Source organism: Ictalurus punctatus, chromosome 6, assembly GCF_001660625.3.
Source record: "Ictalurus punctatus breed USDA103 chromosome 6, Coco_2.0, whole genome shotgun sequence".
NCBI lineage: Eukaryota > Metazoa > Chordata > Actinopteri > Siluriformes > Ictaluridae > Ictalurus > Ictalurus punctatus.
In genome coordinates this window covers 845,929-858,070 of record NC_030421.2, presented here as the reverse complement: position 1 = coordinate 858,070, position 12,142 = coordinate 845,929, and the positions used below count along the sequence as shown (strand labels likewise).

At 43.3% G+C, this 12,142-nt stretch overlaps 1 protein-coding gene across 1 annotated transcript; it reads right to left on the bottom strand.

Moving 5' to 3' along the window:
* Nucleotides 1-386: 386 nt before the first annotated feature.
* On the bottom strand, nt 387-11,858 carry cog3 (component of oligomeric golgi complex 3). The gene is made up of 23 exons (XM_017470682.3): nt 11,650-11,858; nt 10,326-10,472; nt 10,149-10,210; nt 9,503-9,668; nt 9,212-9,286; nt 8,691-8,783; nt 8,245-8,370; nt 7,960-8,040; nt 7,535-7,578; nt 6,874-7,000; nt 6,389-6,480; nt 5,924-6,063; nt 5,653-5,813; nt 5,147-5,246; nt 4,278-4,369; nt 4,014-4,103; nt 3,552-3,672; nt 3,111-3,199; nt 2,868-3,002; nt 2,665-2,740; nt 2,448-2,575; nt 2,073-2,171; nt 387-959 (listed from the first exon to the last, which is right to left on the bottom strand). The coding sequence occupies exons 1-23, from the start codon at nt 11,848-11,850 to the stop codon at nt 930-932; spliced, it is 2,475 nt and encodes an 824-aa protein (XP_017326171.1). The 5' UTR covers nt 11,851-11,858; the 3' UTR covers nt 387-929.
* Between the last annotated feature and the right edge of the window lie 284 nt (nt 11,859-12,142).

The window sequence follows — 12,142 nt, the reverse complement described above, 5'->3', positions numbered from 1 at the left end:
CACTGAGCTAAAAGTTAGCAGTATTCTAGCTAGCAAGAGTAATGTTAGAAAACCTCCACAGTTAAATAAACAATGAGGTCACCAGTGATACATCACTGTGATGGACAGACAGTGAGACAGAGAGAGAGAGAGAGGCAGAGAGGGAGAGAGACAGACAGACAGTGAGACCGAGAGAAAGACAGAGAGCGAGACCGAGAGAGAGAGAAAGACAGTGAGACAATTTGAGAGAGACAGACGGTGAGAAAGACAGACAGTGAGAGAGAGAAAGAGAGAGAGACAGACAGTGAGACAGACAGAGAAACAGACAGTGATTTAAATGTGAATGGGATTAAAGTGTTGTAAAAGCAGACGGAGCCCGATGAACACAACACCTCACAACACAAACACAGGATCATGAGTCTTTAATCGAGAAAGACGTTCATCACCTTCTCCATTTTTATTCAGTTTCGCTCCTCAGACAGGACGTCGTGTGGAGAACAAAAATCATCTGAACATCAGAACAGTGTGAGATTTTATCTGTACATTTACATTCGTCAGAATATATTATAAAAACTATAACACACTAATAAAAAAACTGACCTCCCAAAATGCATTCTGCAGCTGCGTTCCTCACGGAACACGTTTAGAAACGCCGAGGAAAAACGACAGCACGGTCACACACCGTTTCCATGGAAACAGGAGGAGGTGGCGCTCAGGAAGGACTTGTGTCGGTAACGTCCGGTTGCTTAGGAAACTTTGTGTAACCCTGCAGCCGTTTCTGCTGGCAGTGCGTTACAGACGCTCGCTGCCCTGGACTCGTCTTTATATAGAAATGTTTTGGTGTAAAAATAAGAAACATTGCGTGTAACACGTTTATCTTCCCACGTTTATCTTGTGTTGGGTGAAGAACTCGATTTCATCTTCATCATCATGTCCATCGAGCTTCGCGTCTATTTACTCACCGACAGCAACAGATTGACCTGCAATCAAGCAGAAAATACAAAACACTTTATACACTTTATACAGCTGTTATTCATAAACATCCGTCTCTCTCTCGGTCTGTCTGTCTGTCCATCTGTCTGTCTCTCCTCATCTGTCTGTCTGTCTGTCTCTCTCTCTCCATCTGTCTGTCTCCATCTCTCTCCATCTGTCTGTCTCTCTCCATCTGTCTGTCTCCATCTCTCTCCATCTGTCTGTCTCTCTCCATCTGTCTGTCTCCATGTCTCTCCATCTGTCCGTCTCTCTCTCTCTCTCGGTTTCCATCTCTCGCTCTCCATGTCTGCGTCTCTCCATCTGTCTGTCACCATCCGCCTCTCCCTCTCTCCCCATCTGTCAGTGTCATCTGTCTGTCTCTCTCTGCATCTGTCTGTCTGTCTCTCTCTCCATGTCTGTGTCTCCCCCATCTTTCTGTCTCCATCTGTCTCTCTCTCTCCCCATCTCCCTGTCTCTCTCTCTCCGTCTGTCTCCCCCATCTGTCTGACTCTCTCCCCCCATCTGTCCCTCTCGCCATCTGTCTCCCATCTGTCTCTCTCTCTCTCTATGTCTGTCTGTCTGTCTCACTCTCCACCTGTCTCTCTCTCCATCTGTCTATCCACATTTGTATCTCCATCTGACTGTTTCTTTCTCTCTATACGTGTCTGTATCTCTCTATCTGTTGAGACTGTGTCTTTGTCCATCTGTCTCTCTCTCCCCATCTATCTGTGTCTCTTTTTGTTTGTCTCTCCAACTGACTCTCTATCTGTGTCTGTCTCTCCATCTGTCTGACATCATCAGTAGTCATATGGTGTTTTCCTTCGCAGGGGTTTGATGAAGGCTGATCCAGGATCAGTCTGTACAGATGTATATTATATAGAGTAGCGCAGGCAGGAGAAGTTGTTCTGTGTGACTGGAGAGACTTAATCACACGCGCACACACACACACACACACACACACACACACACACACACACACACACACATACACACACATACACATACACACACATACACATACACACATACATACACACACACATACACACACACATACATACACACATACATACACACATACATACACACACACATACACACACACATACACACACACACACCTGTTCCAAGGAGGGACAGGCGATGATCTGCAGGTCCTCTCCGCTGTACTCCTCCTGCAGCAGTGTGTGGAGCTTCATGAACATCTGCTGGATGTTATTCTGCAGCAGACAGGATCACGGGTCAGCAGCGCGGCGGTGTAAGGTGAAAACAGGTGAAACACTGATTCACACTCGGACATGTTTACAGTCCGAGGAGCAGCGATTCGCATAAATAACTTGGATCTCCCAGCCAATCAGAAACGAGTATGTCCTGTGCCCATTATGTGTCTCATACATACCATACACTCAGGTACATGATCTAGAAAGAGGCGTATTGATGCCAAATGCACGTGCGTAGTGGTGTTTGAGGACATGAAGTGAACACGTGCGACTCACTCTGACGGGTTTGAACAGGATGAACTCCGTGTCTTTGTTCGCCAGGTACAACGTCAAGCTCTGTAACGTCAGCGGAAGTTTGGTCTTCATCACCCGATACGTGGACATCACCAGGTCGTTGATCTTTGCTACACAGTCCCACACACACAGAATAGATTACCACAGACAAACGAGAGATCCACAGCTCACTCGGACAGACAAATAAACCGAAACTCACCAGGCTGAGCCCAGGGCTGCTGGGAGAGCTGGTAATTCGGCCCTCCTCCGACCACCATCGCCTTCAACGCAGACACCTGAACATGCACAGAGATGTACACCAGTGATACATACGACCATCACACCCATACCTCATCTTCCTTATGAATTCTTGTGCGTGTGTGTGTGTGTGTGGTGTGTGTGTGACACGCCTTCCAAACCAACCTTAGTGAGAAACTCCTCCAAGTTTCCCACGAACGTGTGGGTCTGCTGCTGAATAAACTGCTCACAGCAGGACTTCAGGTGCCGGTCCACGTCCTTCTTCGAGTCAATGTAGTGCTCCTTGATCTCTGGAGTTCCCTAATGAGCGCGTGTGTGTGTGTGACACACAAAAACCCTCACTCAGAACCCACCACATAAACTGATATAAATAAACACAAGAAGAGCATGAGCGCCTGCAGCAGATACCTCGAGCAGGAACTCCAGGATGGCGTTGTGGCTGTTCAGACGGAAGAATTTGGGCATGCCTTTGGGGTTCAGGAACTTAAAAGCAGCGTCTGAGCAGGAAAGTGGATCACGTTAGATAATATTGTACCGCCGCGTGGTTCTGCTGAGCTCCTAAATGCACCTGGAGGAACTCAAAGCACTACAAAGACCAGCTTCACCAAAGCTAATAAACGTGCTTTAATTCAGATATGATGTCACTAGCAAAGTGAAGAGAATGTTGTTGCCAGGCAACCAGCCAATATGGCTGCCGTAAGAATGCCTTACTGTAATCTATATGGAAAAGAAGCTGATGATCATGTGTAATTCTTTTAAACTGCAGTTTTCCCCACAGGTACACTCACTCTGCTTTTGTTTGTTTGTTTGTTTGTTTGTTTGTTTGTTTGTTTGGGTAACAAGACCCACCTCTGGTTTTCTTCAGGTCCAGCGAGATTTCTTTAATGGCGAAATCGGTGTGGAAAGGTGCGATCTGCTCTCTCATAATGAGGAGGTGCTTGATGAGGAAGAGCTGCCCGTCGATTTGACTCTGTAAACATTTTTAAAAAATAAATAAATAAAATTTAATTAAAAAAAAAAAAAAAAAAAAAAAAAAAGACAATTTTACTATAAATATTTTAAATCTTTTAAACACTAAACGCCATTTACAGAAGGCTAATACTCAAACACGGACATCACCTCCTACATGTATTAAGTTCTTTCACCTGCTTTCATATTTAACACGTTTAATAAATCTGAAATTCAGTTTTAAAGCTCCGAATTGATCTTTTCTCTCCGTTTAAATTTATACCCGTTGTTTTTGTGTGTGTGCTTCCCTTCCTAGAAATGAGCAATCATCATCTGTCCATTCCAGCTACTCCTTCTCCTCACCTTGTTCTTCAGGATGAATTCAGAAGCTTTAAGCAGAGACAGGATACAAGCTGACAGCGCCTCCTGAGACAAACCCTGAAAAACGGCCCTCTGTGAAAGAAGAGTGAACAGACGAGAACAAACCCAGTTTAAAGACCAAGAACACTTTATAAGAACTTTATAAGCACCACGGGAACATCCATCAACCTGCACATACACACATTATATCTGTATAGATCATCTGATACTGAGGTGTGTGTGTTTTCTTTGTTTGTGTGGACTCACGTCAATGCAGCGGTAGAGTTTAGATAAACACAGTAATGTGCGTCTGACTGTCGGATACCACATCCCGTGTAGATCAGCAGGAGAAACGCCTCCTAGTGGACAAATGAAACATAATTTAAACAGCACATAAACAGTTCATAAGAAGTAGCTCCACAAACACGGAGTATAGACCTGTAACATTTTGGGCTACGTCACTGACAATACCATCACATGGGCCATGTCCCAAACAATACCATTTAGGCCACAGCTCAGACACCACCATGTCCACGTGACCATTTGGGCACTTCCTAGACAACACCACCATTCCAGCCACGGCCCAAACACAATCACTCAGGCCACACCCTAACCAGCGCTACTCGGGTCACGTCTAAGAGACCATTTGGGCACATCCCTGCTATCGTCATCATTTGGGCCACATACAGCAGATTGTTGACACCACCATTTAGGCGACATCGCTGAAAACACCAACACTGGAGACTGGAGTGCCAACAACACCATTTGGGCCAAATCCCAGACAAACCCATGTCCCAGGTGGTCTAGCATCTCCTCAAAAACTTTTGGGTCACACCTCTTGACCATGTCCCAGACACCAGTATTTGGACTAACACCCCTTAGCAATACAATTTACATCATAACAAAATCTAGTCATCTTCCCCCACAACACCTTTTGGCCTAATGACAAGAACTTTTAGGCCACTCCCCCAACAACAAGTTCTTATGAGAGTCTCTGAAACTAACTGAAGCTAAATAATAATAATTAATACAAAAAAATGCACATTTTATTTATAATTGTTCGTTAAATAAAACACACACACACACACACACACACACACACACACACACACACACACACACACACACACACACACCAGTATTTCCGATCTTCCTGGAGTCGGATTCCTCCAGCTGGACATCGCTGAAGGAGCTGTCGAGTTTCAGCTGCTCCTCTTTCAGAGACTGAGCAATTTTCTGAAACATAAAACCATGTTTGTGTTCACATTTAAACATAAAACCCCAGACCCTGTGTAAACTAGCTCTTAATGAGGAAAAGCCCTTACTCTGGGTATTTTATTCCTCAAAACCACCTACACAGTGGTGTGGAAAGTACTGGTCTAGACCAAAGTAATTACTGCACACTGTGAGCGTGAGTGTGTGTGTGTGAGTGTGAGCGTGAGTGTGTGTGTGAATGTGTGAGTGTGTGTGAGTGTGTGAGAGAGTGTGTGAGAGTGTAAGTGAGGGTGTGTGTGTGTGTGTGTGTGTGTGTGTGTGTGTGTGTGTGAGAGTTTGTATGTGTGTGTGAGTGTGTGTGTGTGTGTGAGAGAGAGTGTGTGAGAGAGTGTGTGAGAGTGTGAGATTGTGTGTGTGTGTGTGAGACCTCCATCATCTGCAGTTTGTCGGGGTAAGCGAGGTCCCCCGGGGCCGGGTTGTATCCGCTGATGTCCGTCTGGATGTAGATGTGTGTTCTGTAGACCAGTCGTTCCTGAACATCCTCCAGCATCTGTTTCACCACGGCACCAAAAGCATACAACTGCACCGCTACACACACACACACACACACACACACACACACACACACACACACACGAAAGTCACCTCTGAGCCACGTATCTCAGTCTTCCCCAGTTCAAGCTCAGTAAAATCTTTACCGTTGTTGTGCACGTGGTCCTCCAGCATCTCGTTCTTTAAAATGCTGCAGAGTTCCGACAGCGTCTCCAGGTGGACCACGTGGATGATGAACGGCCGCAGAAAGTCATACAGAGACACACACAGTTTCTCTAGCAGCTCGCTGAAGGGGAAACACACGTTCATCAAACTAAATGTGATGACATCATCGGAACGGCTCCTTCAAAGCAGCTGGGCTACGTCCCAAATCACCATTCCATCTCTACCAAACAGTGCACTTCATGCTAATTAGCAAATCTTTCTGGGTACCATGACAACTGCCCACTCCCTGTAGCTACATACGGTGCCTTTTCTAAAACACACACTGCAATATTTTGTGCTATTTTGTGTATATTCATGACAGACAGTATAATCCCAATCCCAATCCCATCCTCGGTTTCAGTTCCTTCACTTCAACACATTCAGAGAATCATCACTGCAGCACTCACTCCAGCTTCACTGTCGGCTTGGAGAAGAATTCGTTATAAAGCTGATGTTCGTCTTGACACACGTGCACCATGAAAGCACAGCCGCTGCGCACCTGAACAACACACACACACACACACACACACACACACACACACACACACACACCAGTCAGTACTAATTATCCTAAGTGTTAATGATTAAACCAGTCATATGTACAATTATTCAGCATCTAGCATTCGGTTAGCATAAATGAAAAATGAGCATGGACCGAGAGTTAGCGTAAAATAAGTATTAGCGTGCATAAGGAATCAGTATGAATAAAAAATTAGCATGAAGCAAGTGCTACCATGAAGAATTAGCATGAAATATGAATTAGCATTAACATGAACAATGTATTAGCAGAAATAAAGAAAACATTTAAGAAAAAGTTATCTTTACTCTCTCTGTGTGTGTGTGTGTGTGTGTGTGTGTGTGTGTGTGTGTGTGTGTGTGTGTGTGTGTGTACTAGAGCACAGTGGTCCTTGTTGTTCTGTCCTGTCAGCTCAGTGATGGTGGACTTAATGCAGGGAGCGAGCAGAACTTCTCTCTGATCCAGATAACACTGATGGACATCATCCAGTAGCTGCTGATACCTGATCACACACACACACACACACACACACACACACACACACATGCACCCACACACATGCACGCACGCACGCACGCAAGAATGAAGCAAGAACTAGCATGAACACATGCAAAGTCATCCATTAATCACATTTAAAGACCTTTGTGTAAAGAAACTGCTAGCTAACTAATCAGTGGGATAGAGAGGCTGTTCCCCGAAGTGAGGACGTTCCTCACAATCAGCTTTTTCCTCACAGCAAGGTCAGGAGGTTGTTTCATGTAGAGAGGATGATCCTCTTAACAGGGTTGTTAGCTGTTCTTTGTAGCGAGGGAGATCCTCATAGCGAGGGAGATCATCCGTTTATTTAATATTTTATTTGACAGACTAGCAGCTACGTACGGTCGGCTACTCCAACAGCAATCCTCCTGTTTAACGCTACATTTCATTATTAATTAGATCGCTATTCACGTTCAGTTATTTACTCGAACCGCAGGCTCTAGTGATCATATAAACTCAGACAGTTATACTGTGATACTGAAGATAAACACACACTTACTCTGTGATCTTCTCTGAGCGCTGTTCCACCTGCTCGATTAGCGTCTGAAACCAGAGACAGATCAGTTAGGATTATCATCAATAACGAGGAACAGGAACATCGTTTCTATGAAGCCTGGATTCATAAATCATTATAAATGTGCTAATAATGCTTAGTTAGATGTTTTAATGCTAGATATTTATTTAATTTAAAGTGATTCAACAGTTTTTAACAGTTTAACATTAAACATTCAACCTTACACTAACGTCAGCTTAATTACAGTAATGACTTAATAAGAGTTGTTTACATTTATCTTTTGTATTTTTGCTAATATTGTGCCTAAAAAATGATATATTCTGACTTCTGATTTATGCGAGTATGTAAACAAAGTGTGTATAAGTGTGTGTGGTGTGAGTGTGTGGTGTATGTGTGTGTGAGTGTGTTACTCTGAGCTTCGGTGCTGCCGCTCGGAATTTCACATAGTACAGCGTGAAGGCGTTGTCTGCGTTCGCCGCGGCCACAGGGTCCTGATCCAACATACAATCAAGAATTACAGAAAATGTAATGTTTATACTTGCAAGTTATAACAAAAAAATGATAAATCGTGTAAAACATCACTCTGGTTATATTACCACCGGGACAGCTTCGGAACAGCAGCTACAAAACTGATTAATAATAATAATAATAATAATAATAATAATAATAATAATAAAGTCTTATAATTCGCGCACCCGCTTTGTGAGCTGATTTGTGAGGTTCTGTAACGTGTTGATGATGTGAGTCTTCAGGAGATGCAAAGCTTTAGACAAACACTGCCTGAATTTGGCGAGGTAAACCGGATAATCCTTAAAGTTCGGCTGTGGGAAAGAGCGAAAAGGTGGATTTTATATTAATAAATAAAATACAATAAACTCTTAATTTGATAGAAGCTTAAATATACATAGAAATGTATAAGCGGTAATTAAATGAAATAAAACACTATCCTGTTTTATATCCAATTTTATAAAATAGATCAGTCAGTCATTATTACTATTATTATTATTATTATTATTATAAATTGCTAGGACAAACATAAAAAACTTACTTTAAAACACAGAGTTTTATAAACAGGCAGAAAGTAGCCAAATATGTGAAAATAAAAAGAAATAAATCTAAACGGATGACTTTTCCAACTTACATGCGATGAAACGTACTCGATGCAGTCGTCTAGTTTGGAGAGCAGCGGTATAAAGCCCTCGCTGTTCACCGACAACGTGGGCGAGTTCAGCTTCTGCACAGATCACATCATCCACCGCCATCATTTACATTTACAGGTGAAAGCTTACTCCAGCAATGATTAAAAAAAACCTGTTTATGCGGAACGTCCCTGTGAATGACTTGTTACCATAGAAACGATAACGTATAAAGAAACGTCTGCATCCGGTCAGAGCCGCTGTCACAGACAATGAATCAACACCTATGACCAATCAGCATCCAGCACTGTGGGATAGCGTGGCTTGACACTCACACAGAGAGAGAGGGAGAGAGAGAGACAGAGAGAAAGAGAGGGAGAGAGAGAGAGGGAGACAGAGAGAGAGAGAGGGAGAGAGAGAGAGGGAGACAGAGAGAGAGAGAAAGAGCGTGAGAGAGCAAGACAGAGAGAGAGAGAGACAGAGGGAAAGAGAGAGAGAGAGGGAGAGGAAATGAGTCGTACATTACCGTGTTTATGTTCTCCAGTTCATTAAAGTATGACAGTTTCTGCTGGATGCTTTCGGCCAGGTCCACTAGTTCTGACTAGAAGAGGAGAGAAATAAGATAAAGATGACGTTAAATCTTCAACAGCCATGTGAGAGAGAAACAATAAAACTAGTCAATGTTAATGACTGTTCACAGAAATAAAAACAAAATCACAAAAACAATACAGGGGTTCCTAATAAAATGGACAGTGATGCACGCACACACACACACACACACACGCACGCACACACACGCACGCACGCACGCACACACCTGCTCCTTCAGTAACTGTTCACAGGCCTCGTGAAGCGTTCCTGTCTTTGTGGAAACAAATAAATATTGTTTTTGCAGAGAATCCAAATGATTAAGAGCCTCATTAACGTCTGTTAAAATGGCGTCACACTGCTCCTGATAACCGCTCAAACACTCCCGCGTTGTCCTGCAGAGAGAGAGGGAGAGAGAGAAATAATACAAATTAACATTATTGATAATAATTGAAGCACACAAAAAAAAGTTTCCTCTACAACTGACTGCATCATTATAACACGACTGATCTGAAAACAACATTAAGTCTTTCATCATCTTATAGTTTAAAATCAATACACACTTGTTTTTATCCTGTTTTTCAAAATAGCATCATTCTCCTGGAGAAAGAGAATAAATGAGACTGAGAGAAATGACGTGTGGGAGGGAAAAGGGAAAGAGAGAAAGAACAAAAGAAAGAAAGGATCGAATCGATCTCTCCAAACAAACAAAAACACCCAGGTTCAGGTTTTTAACACTTAATGGCCTAAATTGTTGTTATGGTTACGGTAGGAGTGATCACCTGCCAGCCAATCAGATACGAGTGTTTGCTGTGGCTACGGTGTAAAATGGGGTAACGTGTGATGGCGGATGTTTAGAACTACACAATACACACCGGTATTTAGCGCCTTCTTCCTGGTCCATGTGAGTCTGCAGTTTGGAGAACCAGGAGAAGAACTGCAGGAAATAAAAGAATCAGGAAGTTAAACGTTCAGACCTTTATTAGCATAATGCATGGATTAGGGTACGAGAACCGAAAAACTTCCCACAATGCCGTTCGAAACGCTCCTACCTGCTGAGCCGTCTCTATCCGGTCGTTCTCCAGCTGCAGCGTCTGGAATCCCTTCGTTAACACGTCCTCTGTGGAGGCGGGAACGGCAGCCATGAACGGAGAGAGCAGAGAGCGAGAAGATAGGACGCACAGATCCTCGATCGGCAGCTGGAAGAAGAAAAAAACGTAAGGAGGCGGGGCATTACAGATTCTAAACAGTATGAGTAAGGAGGCGGGGCGTTACAGATTATAAACATTATGAGTAAGGAAGCGGGGCGTTACAGATTATAAACAGTATGAGTAAAGAGACGGGGCGTTACAGATTATAAACAGTATGAGTAAAGAGGCGGGGCATTACAGATTATAAACAGTATGAGTAAGGAGGCGGGGCGTTACAGATTATAAACAGTATGAGTAAGGAGGCGGGGCGTTGCAGATTATAAACAGTATGAGTAAGGAGGCGGGGCGTTGCAGATTATAAACAGTATGAGTAAGGAGGCGGGGCGTTACAGATCATAAACATTATGAGTAAGGAGGCGGACGTTACAGATTATAAACAGTGTATGTAAGGAGGCGGGGCGTTACAGATCATAAACAGTGTATGTAAGGAGGCGGGGCGTTACAGATCATAAACAGTGTATGTAAGGAGGCGGGGCGTTACAGATCATAAACAGTGTATGTAAGGAGGCGGGGCGTTACAGATCATAAACAGTGTATGTAAGGAGGCGGGGCGTTACAGATCATAAACAGTGTATGTAAGGAGGCGGGGCGTTACAGATCATAAACAGTATGAGTAAAGAGGCAGGGCGTAAACTAGCGTTACAGAAGCATCATCAGTATTATATTGTTTAAATGGTATTTCAGAGCACCAGCTGATTTTTTTACTCAGTGCAGCTTGTCACCGAAATTCTCCCGGATATATAACAGGACTGCACATGATTATTGTGCTTATTATAAATACGTCTAAAGTAAACATTACAATTCACTGACCGTGTAACTCAAAATGCCGGCGTTTTAAATGAATTTAGATTAAGTGCTAGGTTGCTAGCTAACATGTACAGCACTTCGGTTACGTCCCAAATCACACACTGCTCTAATATGTAGTATATCTATATAATACGCTACCATGACTTAACATATAACGTTACTTTATATATGTAGTAACAACGTAGAGTAGAGAGTAGAGTAAACGTAAAGTGCATGTTTTACGGTGTACACTGACTGTTTTTTTTTACTCTAAGGAAACACACTACATACTTTTAAACACTGCGTAGTTCTCGTACACTATGAAGTGCGGTAGTGCGCGGTTTGGGACGCAACCTGTCCACGGCTAACTGACGCTCACCTCTGCGGGAAGGGGGAGAGTCTCGGCGGCGGAGCGGATCTCCAGGACCGAGTCCGTCTGTTTGTCCGTGAGCGGCGCCATGGGCTCAGAGCTCCAATCCCAGAGAGCGAGCTTCTCCCGCGTCTCTTTATCCGCAAGTTCCGGGAGACACTGCTCCGTGGACGCCATCTTGCCGCCTACATCAACACTCAACGTCATCATAAAAGCTCCGCTTCCGGGTTTGGGGGCTGGGATACACGCCACGTCACAAACGCTCAGCAGCCCGTGATTGGTCAGAGCGCTCCTTCGGTTATTGTTTTTACATATATGTCGTATTTTTTGCTAATTATTTTGTACTTTTATACTTTTATTCTGCTAATTTTATGTACAATTATTTTGGAAGTTAATAATATATATAATAAAACATTATTAAAAAGAGCTAAACTGTATTAATTAATGTTACTAATAAGACTACATAAAAGATTTGAATGAGATGAAATTAAAGGTGCAGTAA